The 23,363-nt window shown below is 62.6% G+C and overlaps 1 protein-coding gene across 6 annotated transcripts in view; it reads right to left on the bottom strand.

Moving 5' to 3' along the window:
* CTNND1 (catenin delta 1) overlaps window positions 1-22,977 on the bottom strand; it is a 30,869-nt gene extending 7,892 nt beyond the window's left edge. For 4 of the 6 annotated variants that reach the window (XM_074841698.1, XM_074841699.1, XM_074841694.1 and 1 more), the window contains exons 1-7: window positions 22,725-22,977; window positions 7,678-7,796; window positions 6,561-6,880; window positions 5,380-5,451; window positions 4,944-5,102; window positions 4,205-4,737; window positions 65-528 (exon numbers count right to left, since the gene is read on the bottom strand). In XM_074841698.1, the coding sequence (XP_074697799.1) occupies window positions 65-528; window positions 4,205-4,737; window positions 4,944-5,102; window positions 5,380-5,451; window positions 6,561-6,755 (1,423 nt within the window). In that variant the 5' untranslated portion in view covers window positions 6,756-6,880; window positions 7,678-7,796; window positions 22,725-22,977. Of the gene's footprint in view, window positions 1-64; window positions 529-4,204; window positions 4,738-4,943; window positions 5,103-5,379; window positions 5,452-6,560; window positions 6,881-7,677; window positions 7,797-13,167; window positions 13,254-22,724 lie in introns of those variants that run through there. The other 2 variants (XM_074841695.1, XM_074841696.1) reach the window with 2 other exon arrangements.
* Between the last annotated feature and the right edge of the window lie 386 nt (window positions 22,978-23,363).

Genomic DNA, 23,363 nt, shown 5'->3' with positions numbered 1-23,363 from the left:
AAGCCTGCACTGTGCATCCCTCGCCCAAGGGATTAGTCCCTCCTCTCCCCTCCGGAGCCATTACCTGTGATGACCTCCGTGAGGTCCATGTCATGGGCCTTCCGCAGCAGGCGCACCAGAGCAGGTACACCATCGCAGTTCTTGATGGCAATCTTATTGTCTTGGTCCTTGCCGAAGGAGATGTTCTTGAGGGCTCCGCAGGCACCATAGTGCACCTCTTTCTTGGGGTGGTCCAGCAATCCCACCAGCACGGGAATGCCCTTCAGCTTGCGCACCTCGGTCTTCACCTTGTCGTTACGGTAGCAGAGGTGCTGCAGGTAGGCAGCTGCATTGGACTTGACGGCGTCCAGCCGGAAGCTCAGCATGGCTATGACCTCCGGCAGCTCTGGCTGGCGCCAGTTGCCCGGGGCTGGGCCGCCCTTCCGCAGGCTGTCCAGACTAGCCAAGCTGCCCCGCTCGTGCTGAGCCAGAGGAGCCCAGTAGTACCGGTCGGGGGCCACCTCATCGACCAGCATGTCTTCATAACTCCTAGGAGAGAAGGCAGCAGGCGTCAGCACGAGCCCTAGACCTGGGGGGACACACACGCTGTGCCCCCTCCGACCCGCTGTAAGATGGGCTGAAGCGCACACAATGTCCAGTCACACAACGCTGCTGGAGCGTACCGGGCAGATGCCCATCAAGGGCCGGGAGCAGGCGGCAGAGCAGCGTTGCAGCACCGTCCTGCTCCCCACGCAGGGCCCAGCTGGAGCCCGCAGCTGCAGGCAGCCACCCCGGCGTGCCACAGGCCTGCTCGGGAAGCAGACGGTTGCTCCCCAGGAGAAGGCAGCCTCAGCAGCTCTTCCGCTCCCTCCCCACCCACCGGGTTTAGCTGTGGGACAGACCCTGGTCTCTGCGTAAGCCCCGCGGGGGCAGGAGCCGGCCCGAGGCACAAGAAGCCACTTGGGCCTGCAGCCACTAGAGGGCAAGTTCCCACCACGGCAGAGGGCTGGGACAGCAACTCGCCAGGGTCACACCAGCACTCAGTGGCGCAGCAAGTGCCCGGAGTCCAGTGTCAGCCCACCCAGCTCTGGCTGTATCCATCGCCGCACCCCGCAGCACCCCCGGGCACACCAGCTGCTGCCAGACCCAGCCACTGCCACTACTGCAGAGCGCCACGGCCAGAGCGATGGGGCTCAGACTCCTTTGCCTGCAGATGCCCCGCAACATACACAAAGTTGTGCTGGGCTTAGCTGGGCATCAAGAGACACCTGGGCTCCAGGGATCAGCCTCACTGCTCCCAGCTCTGGCACAGGGAAGAGCTGTGGTCCCACACTGCCTGCCCTGGTGAGGAGGGGTTCACCCACAGACCTGGCAGCACTGGGAACGAGCCCCAGCAAGCACATGGAAGCTGAAAGAGTGCACCTAGTCCCCCCACCATGCGCCAAGGTGACATTAACAGCCCCAGAACATACACCACACAAAATCCCAGATTCTCACCCTATTTTTGTAGTCACTGGCAACATAATCCTGCCCCCACCCAGGCAGAGGAATCCAGCGATTTCCAACAGAAGGGGATGGGAGAGGACTTGGCACTTAAGCAGAGGGGCCTGACTGCTGCTGTCAGCCCTGCTGTGCCAGGGCACTGGGGACACACAGCCAAGGTCCCAGATGAGGGACTCACATCTGCCCTGGGGCTGCTTGCCACCTTCTGAGCTCCCAGATCAGGTGCAGGCAGCCCCCACCCCCGAGCAGGCAGGGAAAGTTGCAACAAAGGACAGTAGCAGGTTCTGCTTCCTTCGCCACTGCTTCCCCCACAGCCTCTGGTACAGGACCTGCTAAAACCACCGGCTCTGGGTGGCAGCCACATCCACAGCCACGTCCCCCTCGGGTGCTACTGCACAGCACCACTGCAGACAGTGGCAGTGGGCTGCACGGTTGGCTTCCAGTGTGTCCTGACAGGGAAACGTGCTGCTTGCCACATGGCCTGGCTACTAAGAGATGCCGAGGAGTCCGGCCATGCCGGGGAGTGGCTCCCCGCACACCACACCACCCACCACCATCCCCGCAGCGGGACAGGGCAGGAGAAAGACACAGCCGAGAGCCAGCCTGGCAAACAAGGCACCTGATGCTTGTCAACACGGCCAGCAGCCGACCCCGCTCTCATGCCAAGACTCACATGCCCCAAAAGGGAGCTCCTGCCCAGGCACGAGGGTCACCCAGTGCTGGATCCCACCCTGTGCCTCCAGGTGAGATGGGGCTGGCAGGGAGGGGGGAACACACCCTGCACTGCCGCTGAACCCCCCACTCCCTCTTCCCCTGCAGAGAGGGAACTCCAAGAGCAGCCACAGGAGAGGGGACCCGATGGCAGCCAGCACGCGCTGCGTCTCTCAGCTCAACACAGTCCTGCATCTCCCGTGCCTGGCAAGCTGCCTCCCTGAAGGAAGTCATTAACAGCTCAAGACAAACATCTGAGGCAGGGGGGATGCTGATCTCGCCTGTTCCCATTCCTGCAAGCCAGGCAGCTGAGTGTGGACAGTAACTGAGAAGGCAAGGGACAAGCCAAGCTCAACAGTGCCTGGATTCCACAGATTGCTGCGATCTTTATCAGTCTGCCTGGGGAAGGAGAGCCCAAACAGGGGCCACATCAACCCGCCTTCCATACCCTGCACCATCCCTGCACGACAAGGTGACGTCTCTACCAGGGCTGCTCCTTGGCCGTGCTGGGAAGTGGGACCTTCTCCCTCTGCTGTGACCCAAGTACCCTGGTCTCCCACCCGGCTGCAGCTCCCGTATCTCCCGTCCTCCTGGATCTGGAGGGGCAGAAGGAGCATGGATACCACCCAGCCCAGCAGAGAGGCCTCATGGTCTCAAAGGCCGAGCAGTTCAGACTGGGCCATCCAGGGAGGGCTCTGACCTGCGTGCTGGGCAGGACAGGAACCCAGGGAAGGTTTGCAAGCTGGAGCGAAGCAGCCACAGGTCAGAGGTGCCAGCTTAACCCCTTCTGCCCAAGCTGCTCACCAAGGGGATAGTCATGACAGCCACATGCTCACAACTGCTGATGCTGGCTCTGGCAGGCTGCTTGAGCTACTGCGGGCAGCAGCCCTGCCAGCCCTCCTCCAGCCGGCACAAGCTGCTCAAGGTGAGGCAGACTGGGGATATCAATCTGGGTGAACAACCGCCCCGACTGGTTCAGCACAGCAACAGAAACACTTGTGCTGGCACAAGCCAAAAGGACAAAGCTCCTCCTTTAGTCCCTTCAGCAGCCAGGAGCTACCATGGATTTACAGTACGTGCCTCGAGACGGGCAGATCTCCAGCAGAGGCTGGCAAGAGCCTCCTCTCCCTCGGGTCTCTCCCTCCTGCCTCTCTTTTATGCCCTAGGAGCTTAAGCAGCCTGTGCTCAGCCTGTACATCCATCCCAGCCTGCTGACACAGCCCCCTCCCCCGTCTCTGGGACAGGCTCAGCCCCTCGCTCCATTCCTACCTCACCCTCCCAGCCCTCCTCCTGCACCTGCCCAAAGCCCACCTGACAGCCCCGGCAGCAAGCAGAGCAGGCTGAGAGGCTTAGGCAGGCAGCAGCATTTGTGCAAGACACAACTGTCACAAGACACCAGTCTAGAGGAGTCACGGCCTCAGGCACGTAACATCCCGGCATGCCCCTGCACGCCTGGCAGGGCGGCTGAAGGGCCACCAAGACCCTGCCCTGGCTGCCAAGGGTGGCTGCTCAGCACTGGGGCTGGAGGAGCCACCGATCACCCACAGACAAATCGGGGGAGAAGTGGCTACTGCCGAACAGGTTGAGCAGCTTCTCCCGCCCTGCCCGGAGGGCCGGGCCCTGCTGCAGGAACCGGGGGTAGCCGGGTCCTGGCTCCGCTCAGCTCCCCGGGCTGCCCCAGCTGGGCAGGCGCAGGATGGCCGGGCTGCTGCCACGGGGCTGTGCTGCACACCCCGTGCCGACGAGCCCGCGTCCCGCCAGCGGAAGGGCGGCACAGAGAGGGAAGGGCCCGGAGCTACATCCAACCACCCAGTGGAACTCCTTGCTGCAGGACGACCGGCTCAATTAGCACTGAGCTTTAACCACCAATTAAGCAGACAATTAGAAGCGGATGCAAGTTTTCTCCTGCATGAGCCGCGTGTGACTCAGCTCGTGGTACTGTCTCTGCAATCCTCCTTTCTCCGAAGAGGGGGAAGTTATAAAGCACCCCACGGTCCCCTGCCCCACGTACCTGAGCCGCCGCCGAGGATCAGACGGGGTCCCGGCCCGCCTGGCCGTGCCGTAGTCAGACATAAGCCCGTAGTCCACATCTTCGAAGCCCACGCTGCGCTGGTCATCCTCCAGGCCATATGGCTCGGGGTGGAAGTGGTTGAGGTCCATGTTGCTGCCCCCGACGCGCACCTGCGGCTGGGGGCCGTAGATGTCCTGGCGGCTGGGGGCCCGGTAGGTGTCCATGGGGGCCCGGTAGCGCTCGTCGATGCGGGTGACACGCGACAGGCTGCCGTAGCTGTGATCGCTGCCCGGGTAGCCGTCCTCGTAGGGGCGGCCGTAGCCATCGGGGTAGTGGTAATTACGAGGGAGGGTGGCCGTGCCCGGCTGGCTCAGGTAGCTGCCGGGGCCCCCATTGCCATTCTTGCGGAAGTTCCTGTCCATGGTCTGGACGTAGTTGCTGGTGATGGGGGAGGTTTCCAAAGGCAACCCATCAGGCCCCACCGGCACCTGCTGCACTGTCCGGGTGGTCACAGTCTTCACCACTTTCTTCACCTGGAGGGACAGACATGGGACACACTCCCATCAGGAAATCCACCACACACCTGCGTCCCCAGATTCCCCTTCCAGCCCAGCACGTTACTGCAGGCAGATTTCACACCCCGTCTCAGCTCACAGCACAGCAAGCTGGCAGACATCACGGCTATAGCACCCCAGCCATCATCTTGCTCTGTCCCTCCGTGCTCTCTCCAGGCCCATACCGTGGTCTCTGTACGCCGAGTTGTCCCATCGTCTGATGTCTCCACAGACACGACTGACATGGCCCCTTCTGGGTCCTCCTCCATGGTGTATGTCTCCTCCACGATCTGGCCCGGGTCCTGCATCCTGGGGATCGTGCTGTACAAGAGGTGGCTGTGGTCCTGAGGGGAGCAAGGCACAGGCACTCAGCCCTCCACTGCCAACATGGGCCTCCCTGGAGTCAGTCAGTCAAGAGATCTCACCTCTCAGGGAGCCCCGATATCTCCCTGCACGGGAGGGGGTGCCAACAACCCCACACCTAAAGCCCCTTCAAGCCAGGGCAGCCACATCAGAAACAAGTCCCCCTCTCCCAGCTAGGGTGGGGACACTGGAGCCCTGGTCCTGCACCCCCCACCAGCAAGCAGGCTGCCCCCAGCCAGAGAGCTCAGCTTCTCTTACCTGTGGCCCGTTGAGCTTCAGATCTGGGTATTTCTGCCTTTCCAGGTCAGCATCGCCCAAGAAACGGCCGTTCTGAAACAAGAGCACCACAGCAGGCCTGTTACTAGACTGATCTCCCACTGCCAGGACCCAATATATCCACCCCACCGGGTTCCCTGCCAGGCCGTCCCTGGCACCCAACAGATCCCCAGCACACGCCCCTCATGTCGCTCCCAGGAGAGGAGCACACTCCTTGGGGGCCTGTGCGAAGTGCAGCAAACCACCCCCCATTCCAGCTTGGGGATGAGCCGGAGGACACACCATTCAGCCCCTCTCCAGGCAACCCAACTCTCCCACAGTGCCCACACGCTCCTGAGGGAATGGCCAAGACCCTTCCCTGCTCCCCAGCACGGCCCTGAGACCTTCCACGTCTTCTGACACAGGAGCTGCAAGCGATGTCCCAGAGGCCCCCCCAGGTTGCGAGGCGGCCGTTTGCAGAGCGCTACTGTTGGACTCTCCTGTACTTCCCCTCTGCCCATCCCTTCTACCCCCTGGACCCACATGTCTCCCTCAGCACCACCACCTTCCACAGCCAGAAAGGCACCTGCCTCCTGCACAACACCACGCACCAGCCCTCTGAGCACCCCTCTCCAAAACAGAGCCTGGGTAAGTGAGAATAGGAAAGAGACCTCAAGCCAAGGCAGATGAAACCGCATTGCCAGCCCTGTAGAGAAAGGAGATCTCTCCCAGTCCTGGTTTGGCTGTTTGGGGGATAGATCAAGACTCCAGGGACCTGCTCATCATCACCTGAGAGGGAGACACACACTCTCCCACAGCTATACACCAACCCCTGTGTTTCAGCCACTTTTCTTCCAAGAAGCTGAGTGGGATGGGGAGAAAAGATGCCCAGGACTGAATACAGACAGCCTCACAAAACCAAACCAGAGCTGACCTGGTAACAAGACCCTCCAGGCCAGCTCCTCCTCCCCAGAACACTCTGCCTGCCGAGGTAGGTTTGCGCATCCCCAGATCACCTTCAGCACCACCAGTTACAGGACCAGCTTTGCCCTCCTCCACCTCACACAGCCAGGGAGGGCCAAAGGAAGGGAGATGGGCCCAGGGCTGCCCCCACCGAGGCAGGACTGACATGGACGGGGGCTCTGGGAGCCTCCGCACCCACCTCTGCTGAGGGGGTTTTTTACCTGGTGCCGCCGGGTGAGCGTGCCGTTGGCCAAGCCCGGGCCGGCGTCCTGTGGGGAGACCCGGACTCGTTCCAGTTGAGCTGAGACATGGCGCCGTTCCTCCTCAAGCGCCCGGGTCAGCTTCTCGAACTGTGCCTCCTGCTCCTTGACAGAGGCAAGGATGCTGGCGGTCGACTCCACTTCCGAGTCGTCCATGGGTGACGGGGGCCCAGGACGGGCAGGGCGGGGGTGGAGGGCACAGGGACGCACGAGTGGAGGCGGCTTGGTGTCAAGGTGAGGGGAAGAAAAGTGACCCGGAAGGGCAGGAGCCCCTCTCTTCACTGCACGTGATTTGGGGAAGGAAAGGAGGAGAGAAGAGCGGTCAGAAGAGACTGATTTCATTAAGACAGATTCTCAGAACAAGAAAAACTTATCTTATGGCATTAACACCCGTTCCCACCCACCACCAGAGAGCTGGCAAGAGGGTCTCAGAGCAGCACAGCACCAGGCGTGACTCCCTGCCCCAGCACTTAAGCTTGGAGAAGTGGCACTTTGTGGGCAGAAGGTCCTCCCCCATCACATCAAGCAGTTGGGATCGAGCCAGGTTCACAAGAGCTGCTGTGTGCCGAGGACGTTCCCTCTTCCCCCTCCTCAGGCTGCAGGAAAACTTCCCCTACAAGGAGAAGCTGCCGGCAGTCAGTGGCAGGAAGGGAGGGCATGTCTTTCGGGCAGAACAGGGGACACTCCTGTAGAACGAGAAGTGACCCACATCCCAGTATTTCCTCCAGGGAAGGGCTGAGGGAGAGGGCTGTGTCACTTGATCTGCTCCCTCCTCCCCAGTGAGATAAGAGCTGGGCAGACAGCCGCAACTCCACAGCTCCTTCCTACCCAGGAAAGGGGATGAAGTGGGATGGGACCCCCCTAAAGGGGACCCCATGAGCCCCTTTGCTGCCAAAGCTGACACCCTCCAGGTTCTCACCAGGGTTCTCAAGGCTGCAGCCACCCCAGGAGCTTCTCAGCCCACAGATCTAGGGACAGGCTTGGACCCCTCCAACATCCCCTCCAAAGGAGAACGGTGAACCAGCACACCACAGTCAACACATTTTGATAGAGAAAGGCAATATTCTTCCATACAGACCTGTCAGAGGAGGAAGTTCAGGTTTGATTGGCAAAGGCACGGGACAGCCAGGTCTAGATGCAGATAGTCATGGGAGAAATAGCCCAGCCACCACAGTGAGGAAGCAGGAGGGAAGAGAGCTGCAGGGACAGCAGGAGAGGAGGTCAAAAATCACATGAGTGAACTCAAAACAGAAGGCAGGGCAGGCAACGGGCCGGGGAAATGGGCACCTCTCTCCCACCCCCTCTTCTCTGGGGGATAGAGCAGTGTCTGGAGAGGGCTGGTGGTGGCATACGCTGTTCCCACAGCAGGCCCCCAGCATCTCCGACTGCTCCCCACTGACGGGGGGAACAGCACAGGCAGAGAGGAGCGGCAAGGGCTCAGCCCTCCGCCCCCCGCACAGCTCAGCCGAGTCCCAGCAAGCCCGCCGGAGGTTTTCCCAAACCCGCGCAGTCATGGCAGGCGTGTGGGGACTCGTTTGAGCCAGGCAGTCAGCACAGAAACTGCTTTCCCACGGTCTCCAGCATCAGCTCTGCCCACTCCCCCAGTGCCACCGCGCCAGTGTGGCTGTAACGGCGACCTGGGACCAAAAGCACAGGCAACATCACCCCACTGCCCCCGCAGAGGCCTGTCCCATCCACCCCCACAGCCCCACGCTCCCTGGCAGCCCTGCCCTCCAGTCCCAGCCTGCAGCAGATGCTGGTTCAGAGGAGCTCAGAGCAGGGCTTTTGGGGTTTTTTATTCATTTCCCACACCATCTCAAGTGTACCCAGACAAAACCCTTCCTGAAATGCCTCCACCACTCCCAACAAATCCAATCCTCCCCATGTCTCTGCCCTCCCAAAGCTTCCCTCAGACAGAGGCAGCCCTGGCATTTACCAGACACCATGGCACCACCGTGACTGAGCCCAGTGAAGAAGGGTGGATTTTTTCCAAGTGCTTTTGGAGGCTGCCTGCAGTGCCTCTGAACATCTGGTCACTGCCACCCTGTAATCTGCCTTCATCCATAAAAAATCCAGTTCTACGCGTGCCCATGTGGTGCCCAGCGAGAGATGAAGCCGTGGCACATGCACACCCGCTCCAGACCCCATCAGCTCCCTGCGCCCTGCCCCAGCCCAGCGTGGGCTGGGATGAGGCCGGCCAGTCTGCACCCCAGGAGGCAGGCGGCCCACCACTCTGGGCTCAAGAGCCCAAGCAGGTTTTCGGAGGCTCCCAGACATGACTCCTGGCTCAAACATGCAACTCTCCACTCCTCCCACCTTGCAACAGGTATGCCCTAAGGCTTTTTTTCAACAGATTGACTCCAAGCCTTGTATGGAAATGCAGGGACAGCTCTGACCCTTGCTGCTCCAAGTCTCACCTGCCCCACATATTTGCAAGAGAGATCCTCTGAAGGTGAGGCTTGGTGCCTCCCAGAACAGCGCTGACACATCCCAGCTCTCACCGAGTTAAACACTGCCCATCTTTGGTGGGCATCCATCCATCTCAGGCAGGGACACAGACCCTCCACCTCTGGGACTCACTGAAGGTCACTGTCAGCCCCCATGGACACTGAGCTCTGCAGCTGGGGAAAGGCAGCCTGGACCACTGACCCGGTCCCTCTCCCCCAAGGAAGAGGGAGCATCTCCTTGCCACATCCCAGGCCTCTCCAGCAGGTCAGGGGATGGTCCTGCCACTCAGAGCCTACAGAACTGGAGCATCCAAAACCCCAGCCAGAAGCCCCGCTGGCTTGTTGTGACTGATTTCCAGAGCGGTATTTCACCAAGCCCCCTACAGAGGGGGGATCCTCCATGACATGAGCTTGCCCAAGTAGCTGTGCTGCTCTGTAACAGCTCCCCAGCTCACTCCCCAGCACACTCTTTTCATCTCTGCACAGAAAAGGCAGATTTCTGGGGTGCGTGAGGATGGAGTCAGCATGCTGGCTTCAAGGAGGGATTTAGCTGAGACCTGGCTCTCGTGAACGAGCTCACTTGCTTGCAAGCAGCCTCAGTTCTGAGCAGCGAGCACAGACCAGCAGGGTTTGTCTCTGCGGGAAGGCACGTAGAGGAGAGACAGCAACCCCAGCAGATTCCTTCAGCCCTGCGTGGCTGCCAGGCAGGCCCGGCACAGCCAGCAACGCCTCCTCAGCCCCGAGTCCCCACCTCGGTATGTCCCCTGGGAACACGGCCTGCAGAACATGGAGGCTAACAATGAAACTTGCAGGGCCATTCAGGGCCCCAGATAAGGGGCCAGAGCAGCCGTGAGGCTGTTTCCTTCCCGTCCCTTCCACAGGGAGTAAACACAACAGTGGGGGGAAGGAACAGGCCAGGTCTGTTGCCTGCCAGGTCTCCCTTTCCTTGCACTCACAAATGTCCCTCCAGCCCAGGCTGGAGGAGGTGAGGACACACACAGGCCCCCCCCTGCCTCCCTTTGGGCCTCCAGGTCAGAGCAGAAAGCCTCAGGGAGAGGCAGCAGCCAAGGGGCTTTCAGGGAGCCTGTCACACCAGGGCAGTGGTCCCAGGCTGGGTGGAGACAGTGACTCTGCAGACCCATCAACACTGACCGTTGATGCTCAGGAGTGGCCACCTGAGGGTCTCTCCACAGGATTAAGCCACACTGAGCAGCAGGGCAGCAACTGGAGCCTGCCCTGCGTGCACAGTTGTCACTCCTGCCCTGAGCGGCAGGCACGGCTCCGTCATGGGCCAGAGGTGCCAGCAGAACGGGGAACCTGCTGCCGGAGGGGGCTCCCCCAGCTCTGCTCCTGGGGCCTCTGCCATCAGGCACCACCTCCCTCCACTCTCATTCCAGCCATCTAGTCTTCATCGGTCCCGGATTAAAGACATAATTACCGAGAGGCAGTGCCAGGTCCAGAGAGGTTAGCGAGTACTGTCCCCAGCTCTCCCTGCAGACACACGCCAGCGCCATCCTGGGCTGGAGTGCAGCCGTTCCCTTACAGCTGGCTAGCACACAAACCCCAAACAACCACTCAGCCTTACACCCTCCCAGCTGTGGAGAATCTGCCCCAAATCCCTGCTGCAGTGGCTCACACACCAGCGTCTCAGGGACAGGGGCTTCCCAGGCACAGTGCAACCCCTCACCACCTCCCGATGCCAGCTGGGGGCACGGGGCATCTTCAAAGCAAGACAGGAGAGGAGGGAAGAGGAGAGTCACAGCTGCGCAGCCTGATCGCACCAGCCAGCATGCTGTTTGTGACAGCGCGAAGCTAAGCACGCTGGATCCCGCAAGGGTGAAATTCCAGGGATCGCTGTGTGCCCATTTCCCCCTCCTCCTCCTCAGCCTCTGAAGATACAACTACAGAGCATTTTTCCAGAGCCAGACCCTGACCATCTTTGAGGACGGCTGCATGAAAGCTTTTTCATCATGAGAGAGGCACTTGCTGACACACCCGTTACTTAAAAACCCCAGCAAGCCAAAAATATTTCGGCTGGCTCAGTAAGGGCAAAACAAAAAGCCTAAAGACAGAACACACCCCAGAGCAGCTTCTGCCCCAGGGCAGAAGCACCAGAGCACTTCCCCTGTGTGTGTCAGCAAGAGGACCCCCCAGGGACCCAGAAAGCTTTACATCCAAATCCCTCCGGCCTTGTGTCATCTCCCAACTTCCTGGCACCAGCACAACCCTGCGCTGTGCCCAGAGGTCCCAAAGCCAGAGCAGGTCCACCAGAGATGACCAACACGTGGTGCCCTTGGGGAAGAGCCTGCTGGCTGGCAGGGAGGCAGCCGTGAGCCGATGTGCGTGCACAGAGCTTCCCTCTGCAGGGACCCACCGTGATCTTCCTGCCTGGACTAAAGGCTCAGTGGTAGCCACAAAGACATGCAAAACCCAGACCAAGCCCTCCAGAGCTCTTCCACTGGGGGCAGCTTTGACACAGCACATTTTTCCAAAAACCCCTTGTCCCTGCTTCTCAAGACGACTGCCATCCCGCAGAACAAATCCTTTGCCTGGAAAGGTACGTTTCCAGGGCCAAACCACAGCCATACTCACCTAGATTTCACCTGCACCCTCCTCTGCTGGAGGATGGAGCTCAAGCCTTGGAGGCTCCCCACCAGGAGTGCTTCCCTGTCAGCCACAGGAAGATTAACCCTGGGGCCCAGACCAGGCGGGCAGATGGGGAACTGTACACCACAGGGAGAAGGGACAAGATCCAGCAGATAAAACACAGGCAGGAGGCTTGACAGGCAGCACCCGCTGCAGTGCAGGGAATCTCCAGCACACAGCCGTCTGCTTGGGTCTTGCCAAGGAGCCACTCCAGCCCTGCTTCGTGCCCCAAGTCCCCAGAGCTATCACCCAACGGTCCTGGGATCCCTGGAGCTAAGGCCACGCCCTCAGCATGGAGGATTTTGGGCAAAGTTCAACCCAGGCACCTACAAAGCCAGAAACCACCTCTGTGAGGTCAGCTCTGCCCAGCTCCCTGCTAAGAGACACACCAGGCACCCGCTCCCAACAGCCCTCTGCCACCAGGGAACGGGGACAGAGCCACATCAGCTCCGACTGCCAGGTCCCAGCTCTCCCCGCAGCTTTACTGCTCATTTGTGTCCCCTGGGCACTGGTTCAGCAAGCAGCAAGGTCTGTCACCACATCCAGACACCCCTCACAGCCCCCACCACTGCTGTGAGCCATGAGCAAAGCAGCCCTTCTCCAGTTCATCACCACCAGTGTGGTCAGAGCCAGGAAGGTCCCAGGCATTCACCCGGGTTGGCTGAGCCCCTGCAGGGACACCAGGAGCTCTGGGGTCCCTGGCCAGACCCACCCACCAGGCTGACAAGAAGGGATGCACTGCCTGAGGAACCTGTTCCTTCTCCAATGCAGTCCCAGCACCGACTAGACAGGAAAAATGGCAACATTGCTCAAATAATTCTCCTTGCCCCATCAATTTGAGGGGCTCTGAGGAGAGCCAGCTGGCTGCTGCCCTTCAAAAGCAAACATCAACAGTGCTGAGCACCAGACCCCCCATCCTCAAGAGAGAGAGAGAGGAAGCAACAAATTCTCCTGGTTCCAGTTGCCTATCATGATGCACTTAGGAAAAACAGAAACCCCATCAATAATTCAAGCTTGCAATTGTCCGAGCGCTTGCAGTGCATTACACTTGCTTGCTCTGCACAGGTTCACAGCCCTGCTAATTCACCACAGGCTTCTGGTCAGTCTCAATTAGCTAAAAAATAAATGAGCTGGCATCTTTGGCATCTTTCCACCCCCCTGAGCACAGGGTCCAGGCTCACACATCAGTCCTTAGACCTCAGCCTGCCCAAGCACTAACGCGAGCCAAGGTGCAGGAAGCCAGGAGGGCACTGGGCAGAGCCCGCGGGCCCAAGCTTATCCCACCTCACTGGCATCTTCGTTCAGCTCAGGAGAGCTCGACAGCCCTCAGGGGAAGCAGGGCAGCTGATGCTGGGTGGTAGCTCCCACATCCCTGCACGGGCGATGGAGAGTTTTGGCCATGGCTGTTCCTCTCCCGACACCCCAGAGGCAGGAAGGTGCCTGTGCCTAGCGCTGCCAGCTCCCTCCGCACCCACCTGCCCAGGCAGATGCGTCCTTGTTCCCAGGTTGTGCAGCTCCTGCTCGCTCTGCCCGAGCCCCGTCAGACTCCACTCCAGGGCCGAGGCTCTCCCACCTCCTGCCGAGGGCTTCAGTCGCCTGCTGGGCCCCCAGCCCTGCGGGAAGGGCTCTCCCGCGGGCAGGTTACGGAGCACAGGCACAACGGACTTTGGACGGGCAGCCAGTGGGGTGGGAAAGGGCTACTCGACACGGCCTCAGGCCGGCCCCGGCCCAGCCCCACCTTCCCCGGGGAGCCGTGCCCAAGGCACCCGGTGAACTGCCAGGAGCGGCCGCCCCGGGGCTGCAGCAGGGAGGGAGTGGGAAGCAGCCGCTCGCCTCCGCCCGTCACACCCAACTGGTTGAACCGGCAGCGGGATCAGTGGTGGGATGGCTACCCGGTCTGCCTTGGCTGCTGCCCCCAGCGCCGCAGACGGAGCCCACGTCGCTGGGTTGGGAAAGCCTCACTCCAGAGGGGAGTTACCTGTGGGGATGCAGGCAGGGACGCGGCACCGCACCTCAGAAGGGACCGGGCCAGCAGCCAGCAAGGATAAAGGACAGATAAGGGTCAGGGTGGGGCCACGCTGCTGGCGGAGGGGAGGAAGCAGGCGTGCGCGTAGCTCCCCCCAGCAAGGGCAGGCAGCCCGAGAATGCACGATACCGATCAGGTCCGAAGGACAGGTCTGGACACAGCTGGGGGTTGCGAAACACTGTGGGCGATCCCCCGGGGAAGGGATCCATCCCCGGCGCAGCTGAGGTCACCACATCGGTGCCATTCACCGCCCCGGTGGGACAGCAGGCAGCAGCCGAGCGGGGCCAGCAGGAGGAAGGAGCAGCGTGGGGTCGGCCACAGAGAGCAGGGCTTGTTCTGCTGGTATGCCAGCCATGCGGCTGCGGAGCAGTTGTCCTCCGGGGCACACGAGGGGGGCCGCTCCGCACCCTCCCGAGCACGGATGGGACACAGCATGGGACGAGCTCCTTCCCTCCCGGCTGGGCCCGAGTGAGACCTGCAGGCAGGCCAGGAGAGCCGCCGACACTCTGCACTGCCCAGGGAAGCGCCGGCAGCTCCACGGCGAGCGAGAGACTGAGCTTCCCTCGGTGGTTTTGGGGAGGCGAGGACAAGCGTCCCTCCCTGCAGGACGGCAGCCAAGCCGCCGGGCTCCAGGCGGAGACGCCGTCCACCCACAATCCCCGAGCGGGACAGCCACGGGGCCAGAGCCTTCCTGCCAGCCACATCCCACGGTGGCCAGCTGCCCCAGGATGCCCCAAGAGCCCCGCTCCCGCGGGGTACCGCTGCACGTGTCCCCCCACCCCGGGGAGAGCAGTATGGCCGGGGTCCCCGCCGCCCCTCCGCACCAAGCAGGCACCAGCCTCACGGTTCGCACCCCCAGCCCCTGGGCCCAGGAGATTCGCATGTTGGGAGCCCTTCAGCAGCACAAAGGCGGCTCTCTCCTCTCTGTGGGAATTCGCAGCTGAGCACTCGGCAGGGACAAAGGGATTTCAGAGGCACATCCCCGGCCGGCCGGCCTCCCTCCCCCCGGCGTTCCCGCTTCCTGTCACAGTAGCACCAGACCTCAGGGGCGCAGCAGCAAACAAACACCCAGCGCCGGATTCTGGGAACGGGGCCAGAGCATTCCCGGGGCAGGCCGCGCTCCGGCAGCCATCGGGCTCCTGCTTCACCCAGGCGGCTGCTGGGCCCCGCAGGGGACAGGGAGCAGCCCCCCGGCCCCACCACCCCAGCCCGGGGAGCAGCAGATCAGCGGTGGGATGGTGGGGCAGCTACCCGGCTCCCCGCTGCGCCCAGGGAACGGCAGCCACCTAGATGGGGGACACGAGACATCCCCCCGCCCGCAGGGCTCGGCCTGAACCCCAGCGCTGCGCTGAAGGTCAGTGCTGCCCCCCAGGCTCCCTCCACGCCACTGCCTCTGCCCCCACCCACTGCCAGCCTGAATTTTCCCATTCAGCTGCGGCTCTCCCGCAGCAAAAACAAACACCAGCCCAGCTCCGCAGAGATAAGGGGTGTGCTGGCAAGGCCCAGGGAGCAAAGTCCTCCTCCATTAAATCCGAGGCTGCAGCACGGCAGGAGCTGCCTCCCCCCAGCCCGAGTGGAGGGACAAGGGCACAGCAGATGGGTGAAGCTGCTCCGGCACACTGTCCCCGGGGCAGATTTAGCTCCTCGAGGGCTCACATCTGCTGCTGGCTGCCCCCAGGCAGAGCTTGCAAGCCGGGGCCAGCATTCCCAGTGGGATTAAGGGAAGGCTCCCGCCATTCCACAGCTTAGCGGCCCTGCCAGCAGAGCCCGGGATGCAGAGCAGCAAGACAACCGGTGCCAGCCTGGCACCCAGACACAGGGACCTGGGCCCCCTTCCCCAGCACACAGCCCTCACCGCAGCCCCACGTCCCTCTTCCGAGGCAAGCCACTTGAGATCATTTCCTCTCCTGGCACCTGCAGCCCAGGGCCCAGCCCAGCTCATTACTCTGCTCTGGCCAATGCACAAAGGCACAGAGGACTGGGAGCATAGCGGGAATCACACCACCAGCTGCATGGGAACCGCAGGGCTGGCTGGATCAGAGCACACGGCCCGGGAGCCAGCCTGCGCTGCCCACCTGCCCTGTGAGGAGCATTCCAGCCACCGCGACCAGGAACATGGAGAGGGGCAGGAGCCCAGGGCCCCCCCATCCCAGCAACCCCACAAAGGGTCTTCCCGTCCCCTCCACCCTGGGGAGCACAGGTCACCTCGAGGCAGACAGGGCTCCTTCCCTCAGCCAGACACACCACACACCTCTCCCCTCCCCAGGCTGAGCAAACAGGCAGGCGGTGAAGTAGCATTGGGTGCGGGAGCGGCAGGCAGGGAATTGCTGAGATAAAGCCGAGCCACCCTCGCAGGGGCAGCCCGAGGGAGCCGCCCAGGAGAGACAGGACCCTCCTGCCCTCCCCTCGCCCTGGCCAGCCCAGGCTCCCCGGGCAGGTAGGGCAGCCAGCAGGCTGAGTCACAGCACGAATCACGCAGGGGCCGGGCTGAAAACCCCAGCTCCACTCGGCATGACCTCATCAGGTGCCCTGCTCTCTAATTGCATGCGTGCGTCTGCACTCGGAGCCGACTTGGAGGGCCCTGCCAAGAGGAGTAATGAATGGGTGAAGGAAAGCCACCGGAGAAGCATCAGGCAGGAGCCAGGGACTGAATCATGGCTGGGGGTGGGGAAGGGGGCTGCTGCAGGGCAACGGCAAGTCCCCCACGGTGCTCCAAGCCCCCTTAGTGCCCATGGCCAGGCAAGGTGCACGCATGGGCTGGCACAAGCCAGTGCTCATACACCTCAGCAAGGGACAATCAAGACAGGAGGCCAGGCCATGCTCAGAGGAACAGTGGGACTTCATTCTACCCCAGTCCCCTGCCCAAATTGTTTGCTGGTGCCACATCTGGCTACTGCTCCCCAACCCGCTTGCTGAGAAGCGGCTTCCCAGGCTCCTGCGCGAGCCGAAGGGAAGGAAACCTGCGTTTCCTGGTCAGACGGGAGATGACATCGTGACTTCCCTTTCCTGTAAGCTTCTAAACACAACGTCCTGCCAAGGGCCGCTCCCCGCTGCCCCCAGCCCACATGCAGACGCCCTGGAACCAGGCCGGGAACACCAGGCACGGGCACCACCAGCCCGGCAGTCGGCATGGTCCACCCAGGAGACCCGGCACCCAGCCAGTGTGCTGGAAGCGTCCCGCCTGCAGGGAATGCATCCAAGGGCTCCTCATCCATGGTGGTATCCGCATTCCTGTCCAGGGCCGGGAGTATCCTACAAGCAGAGGATGGAAGACTCTGTTTTCCAACCCCTGGAGGACATGCTGTGCCCACTGTGCCCTAGAGATGGGCTTGTTACCTGCTGAGGAGGCACTAACACTGTAACTCCAGTGAGACATCTGCTCACTAAGACCGCACGTGAGCATGCGCTGCTGCTCTCCAGCCTCCCCTCACACACCTCGTCTGCACAACTCCACCAGCCAAAAGGCACAAACAGGGCCACTCCGTGGTGTTCCCAAGGCTCCCGGAGGCAGGACAGGGACATCCCTGGGAAGCTGAGCCACAAGTCCTCCTCACAGCACAGGGCTGCTGCCGCTGCTTTGCTCCCCAGGCCCATCCACCCGCCCTGCCCAGGGCAGCTCCTCTCACTACCCAAGGAAGGAGAATAGAGAAGGGAAGTGGTTTCCCACCCAGGACAGCTGTAGGAGACAGACACAGGGCAGAGATCAAGGCAGAGCAGATCTCTCCGTTTGCCACACCAGTGTGCTCTGGAGGGGAGCTGCAGGGCCCTGGGAGCTCCCTCCTGCAGGTGAAAGCAGAGAGAAAAAGAGAAGCAGAGAGGGAGGGCTACAGAGCCAGCCTGGAGCAGGTGGCCTCCCCACATCAGAGACGATTCCTCCCAGAAGCACCCCCGGGCTGTCCCCCTCCTCCCCCATCAGACCCCGGTTAGCGCGAGGCGGGATGACATCTCTCCCCCCGCAGCGAGTCAGCCCGCCTGCAGCCAGAGCCAGGCATGGCAAGCAGCGCTGCGTGCAGCAACACGCTCACAAGAATGTGTTACTCCACTGGGCAAGGGGCCTGCCAGCAGCATGCAAACACGACCGGTGACCCACCCTTCCAGGTCGGAAAAACTCGTCTTTGCAGTTCAACACACTCCCTCCCACCCATCGCAGCTACCCACACGCGCAAGCTGCCCAGCGCCACCGTTGCCCCTTTCCTACTGGGCCAGGAGAGGAGCTGGGAGCACCAGTGGGGAAGCAGCTGAGAGATGTGGGAGCTCTTCTCAGAAAAGACCAGCCCGAGCACCACACGAGACAGGGATGAGAGGGAAACACGTCAGCTGAGGACAACGAGACGCCTTGCTCCTCCTGGCCAGGGTGGGACTCAGTTCTCCATATTCATCGACTCTGGGGCTATCCAACTCCCGCACAGGGCCACCTCACTCCCGGGAGGGAGCACACCCTCCTCGCCCCGGGTGATCGCCCTCCTACCCAGGAGGTGCTTCTGCCACTGCAAAAGCTGCGTGAGACGAGAGAGGAGGGCAACTCGAGGAGATGCTTCTGCAGTGGCAAAGGCCTCATGAGGCAAGAGGGGAGAGAAACTTGGCGCCCACTCCCCGCCATGTCCCAGCTGCCCTCCACCCCCCACACTGCACGGGCAGCCCTGCTCCATGCTGCCAGCTCCCAGGGAAGCAGCAGGTAAGGCTCACACTGCTCCCAGGTTCCTCACGCCCAGAAGGGGCTGGCAGCAGGAAGACGGTGAACTTTGAGCAGCGTTCGCTATAACTGGGGCCAACGCCCAGCGGAACAGGAGCAGTCGGGGCTGGGATGGAGGCACAGTAACAGCTCTGGCCCTCGCAGGCTGCCGCCACGGAAGGCGGCCCACTCGCAGCCGGGTGGGGATGCCCTCATACCAGCCCTGGAGCTGCAGATGTTTAAAAGTGCTCCCAGGACTGCACCACCCCGGCCAGGCTATAGGAGAGCTGTTCCCAGGGCTCACCCCGCCACCCCGATTTGCCCAGACTCTGCCTTGCTTGTGCTGGAAAGCCAGTCGCTCCTGGCCTGGACAAGCACCCCACCAAGACTGTTTTGCTAAGCACAGCAGCCAGGCAGGATGCCTGTACGCCCACCCACACCCCAGCAGCGCCTCTGCGGCCTCAGAGCCAGCCCCACCTCCTGCCACGCCAAAAGGCCAGGGCTGGGGTTTCACAAAAGCAATCCTGATCGCCCATCAGCACAAACATCTGGGTAAGGAACTGTTAAACATACGGGCAGAGTGCTCAGCCTGGATCAGGCCCCCAGGCCCACTGTGGCACAAGCATTTTTGCAGTGGGTAAGAGCTCCGCCGGGCTAAGTCAGCGCGGATTGTTAGGGACACGGCGACAAGCTCCCGGGCACCCTCTGTTCCTCTGTCACTGCCCCCTTGCAGGGAGCTCATCTCCCCAAGAACAGGGGAGGCTGGCATGGAGACTGCACACTCCCAGCTCCGTCCAAGGCCCACGGCCGCCTGTCCCACTGCCAGCCTCCGACCTACAGCTCACCGCTCTGGGCTGGAAAAAGCAGATGAAAGCAGAGGCGATGGGCACCCTGGTTAAGGGTCACCCGTCCTAGCAGCCCGTGCTCCTTAGTCACTGTTTTGCCCCCACAGCCAGCAGCCACCTCACCCCTCCACGCGGTTTCCTACGGGCCACAATGAGGAAGCAGTAACCCGCACGGGGAAAACTCTCCCTTCCTCCACAGGGAAAGGGGGACAGGGAGCAGCACTGCAGAAGGATCACACGGCACCCATTGGCACCCTGAAGCCCACCCAACAGGCTGAGGTCACACGGGAACACGACAGAGCAAATTAATCCCCAGGTCAAGCCCTGCACGCAGCAGTCACCAGGCAGGGGAAGCACAGGGACAGGCACGCCTGTGCTGAACCAGCAGCACCAGGCGACGCAACACCAGCAGCCTTCCCGGCTGGGAAGGAAGGCGGATTAGCAACAAGCACAAGACAGGCAGGAGCCGGACAGACTCATCAGCCTGCTGCTGGGAGTTTCCAGTACAAGAACAGCCTCTAAGAAGCAGTTTCCTCCCCCCCCAGATCACCTCCTCAGATGGTAAGAAGCAAAGAGAAGGCTGTGGCCACCTTGGGGAACTCAAGGACTTTGGTCGACAGCCCGTAAATCCAGCCCCTTTCCAACAGCCTCACGCCGAGACGCATTCCTGCACTCCGTGCCAGAGGACAACCTCCTCCGCGGGCCAAGCCCTGTGTCACACACTGAGGAGCTGCCTGAATCACCCAACAGGTTTGGGTTTTGTCACCACATCCAGGCAACACCTGTTGCCTTTTATGGACCCAAACCAGCTCCGTGGTTCTACTTCTCGCTGTCAGCAAGGCAGGGATGGGGGAAAAACAACCACACTGCAGAGAGCTGGGTTCTTAGGAGGAGAGCTCTGTACTTCCCTGGAGACAGTAACACCGCAGTCTTGGGAAAGGGCTCTGTCCTTGCCAGCAGTAAATAAGAGACAGTTATGAGGGGTTGTTGGGAAGAGAAACCAAGAGATTTAACCAGCACTCTCCCCTAAGGTCACAGACATTGGTAAGCTATTTTGAGAAGCCAACAGCCTTCCAGGCATGGTCCAAGCCATACTATTATTTTCTGGGTGTTCTAAAGCCACCCCCAGCACAGATACAATGGACCAAGGTCTTATCTCCACGCCAGAGGCTGCGGGAGGGAAGAGATGAGAGGCAATCTGGGGACAGAGACACTGGCTGCATGGTCTGGGCTGGACCATTCATCTGACTCCCAGCCCATCTTTAGGGAAGGGATGGCCTCAAGGGCTGCTCAACCACAAAGATTGGGGCCTGACCTCCGAGTCGGAAGGGAGGAGGCTCACCCCTCTGTGGCAGCACAGGCAAGCCCAGCACGCTCCACTAAGTGAACGCTTTCATCCTCCCACCCCTTCCAGGAAGGCTCCGTGCAAGATTCCAGCAAATGCTGCACATCGCGAAGGACAGTCACTTGCATGCAACAGAGTCCCGGCCAAGTTCAGTCAAGTGGAAGGAAAACAGCTTTTTAAAAGCTCCCTTTTTTTTTTTCTTTAAAGTGCAGGAGTAAACACCAACAGGTAAGAGAACCTGCCTCAAGAAAGCACTGGGAGCAGGACAGAGCAGGGAAGGTAACCATGGGGAAGACTAATGATCCCCCTGCTCGGGCTCTTCCCAGCACACAGCTTCCCCCGGACCTGGGGGACGCGCCCTGCTCCTCCAGCAGCAGGCTCTGCAGATTTGTCACACGCTCCTGTGTGTGCTGCGGGCATCAGAGACTGGAGTCTGCGAGTCACCAGTTGCTCACCCCACCTTGCCACATCCAGGAGAGCTTCTTGGAGGAGGAAAAGCAAGGCACAGAAATGGAAGCTTCAAACGCAAGCTGCAACCACTGACTACAGGATTCCCAGCACGCCTGGGTCCTGGAGGTGCTGAGCTTTCCCTGCTCCCTGCAAAGCCGAGGACAAGCTTGTTCACGATTTCACATCAAGAACTGGGCAGCCGAGTCCAAACACATCCGTGCGGCACACGGGGGACATCAGGTGGAACTGCGAGCAGCTGTAGTCAGATCCCACCACGACGCACCATGTGCCCAGGCAGTCCCATGTGTGCCCTGACACTCCCCTCCGGCTCTCCAGCAGCTGGGCAGAGGCCTGGGTGCCACCGCCCGAGGACAGGAGGCTTCAGCCCTGCCATCGGTTCCCCATCAGGGCAAGGACAGCCCAGGCCTCCCAGATAACCCCCATTAGCACCATTGTCACAGTCTCCGGGAAGAACCTGGGCACCAAGCCCTTGCCAGAGAGGGAGGCACCTCCAGGAGGTCCATCCCTCTTCTCCAACAATCAGACCAAGCTTTGTTGTCCAGGCTCCCTCACTCGAAGCCCAGGAGTGTAAGAGGTGCCCCACTTCCCTTCTGCCAAGTGGGCCAGCCTGTGCCTTGCAGATGCCAGCCGCCCTCATGACAGAGGGCCACCCAAACTTTCACACATTTACCCCAAGCTGAACCTCCTCTCTGCAACGCTCTGAGGAAGGGGAGCGCCCACGTTGCAGAAGGCAACGCCGCAGAAGGTCACCGACTCCTCGCACAAAAGGCGCTGGGCAGCGGGGGGAGGCTGTTGCTAAATGACAGGGGGGCCAGCGGGAGCTGAAGAAAAAGCAGCCGGCTGAGCCCGGGGCCTGAGCGCTCCAGGGTCGCGCCTCCCCGGACGCGTTTCAGTGTCACTTGCAGCCGCGGGTCCGGCGCACGGGTCTGCTGGGCTGGGTTTAAGCTCGGAGCCATCGCACCCCGGGACTGGCCGCGGGAGGAAGCTGCCTGCTCCACCCGCACACTTGACCCTCCCCGGGCACACCGGCTCCTTCCCCGCCGGAACAAAGGCGCAGGCAAATTAGATCCCGGAGGATAGGCCCGTCCTCAATCGGGCCGAGGCGAGCCCGGGCGGCCGGGACGGGACTGCCGCCGGGAGGCAGAGCCGGGACCGGGGCCGCGCCCGGCAGAGACCCCGCCGAGAGGCCGAGCGGCGGCCCCCGCACAAAGGGAGCGGGGGGGTGGGGGGCCCGGCCGGTGCCGGCCGCGGGAAGCTGGCACACGGGCTGCCTTTGTTCCGGGCAGGGCGAGCGGCGGAGGCGGCAGCGGGCGGGGAGCGGGGCGGCCGCCCGGCCCAGCCGCCTTTGTGTCGCTCCCCGCTGGCGCCCGGGCCCCGTCAGCGCCCCCACCAGGGCCGGGCACCGCCGCCGCGGCCGGTCCCGCGGGGCGCGGCCGCGCCTGGCACCCGGCTCCCGGGCAGCGACGGGCCCCAGCGGCCCAGCACCGACCGGCCCCGGCAGCCGAGCGCGCCCGGGCCGCGGCCCCGCCGGGAGGGCCGGGGGAAGGGCGAGGGCCGGCCCGCCCCCCCCCCTCCTCCCGCCGCGGGGGCGTGCGGCGCCCGGCAGGCGCCGGTCCGTACCGGCTCCCCTCCCCCCTCCCCGGGCAGGCGGCGGCGCCGAACGCGGGACTCACCGTGGCCGGACTCACCGTGGCCGGGCTCCTCGGCGGGCGGGCGGGGGGGTGAGTGGGGGCGTCCCGCCCCGCGGCGGCACGGCCGTCCGTCCTGCTCCACCGGGACCCGCCGCGGCGAGAGGCGAGAAGAGGCGCCCGGCGAGGGGCGGGAGCGGCGACTAGGGCCCCGCCGGCTGGTCCGTGGGCGCGGGGGAGCGGAGCGGTCCGGGGGGGTCGGGCCGGGCCTGGCCGCGCCGTGCGCCCCGCGCCGCTCCCGCACCTAAAATGGAAGTTGGTCCGGAGGGGCGGGGCGGGGCGGGGCGGCGGCTCCGCCCCCTGGCGTCAGCGCGCCGCGCACCCGTGGCGGGAGGAGCTCAGCGGCGGGCGGGGCCGGGGGTCTGTCCCGGGGGGTCTGTCCCGGGGGGTCTATCCCCCTGCCCGGCCTATCCCCCCCGGGGTGGCATCTGCCCAGAAGCAGGACCCTGGGGGGGGACGCAGACTGGGTGCAGACCCCCCCGGGGGTCACCCTGCCCCTCTGGCTCGGGGGCGGCGGTGCCGGTGGGAGCCCCAACGCCCGTCCGGGGGGGGCACCGCCAGCCCCCCAGCTCGGTCCGGGCGGATTCTGCCCCCACCAGCGCAGCCGGGGGGGGACACACGGGG

The sequence above is a fragment of the Strix aluco genome, chromosome 16 (assembly GCF_031877795.1).
Source record: "Strix aluco isolate bStrAlu1 chromosome 16, bStrAlu1.hap1, whole genome shotgun sequence".
In the NCBI taxonomy this organism is placed as follows: Eukaryota; Metazoa; Chordata; class Aves; order Strigiformes; family Strigidae; genus Strix; species Strix aluco.
Note: the sequence above shows the minus strand (reverse complement) of the source record. Positions and strands in the feature narration are given on the sequence as shown.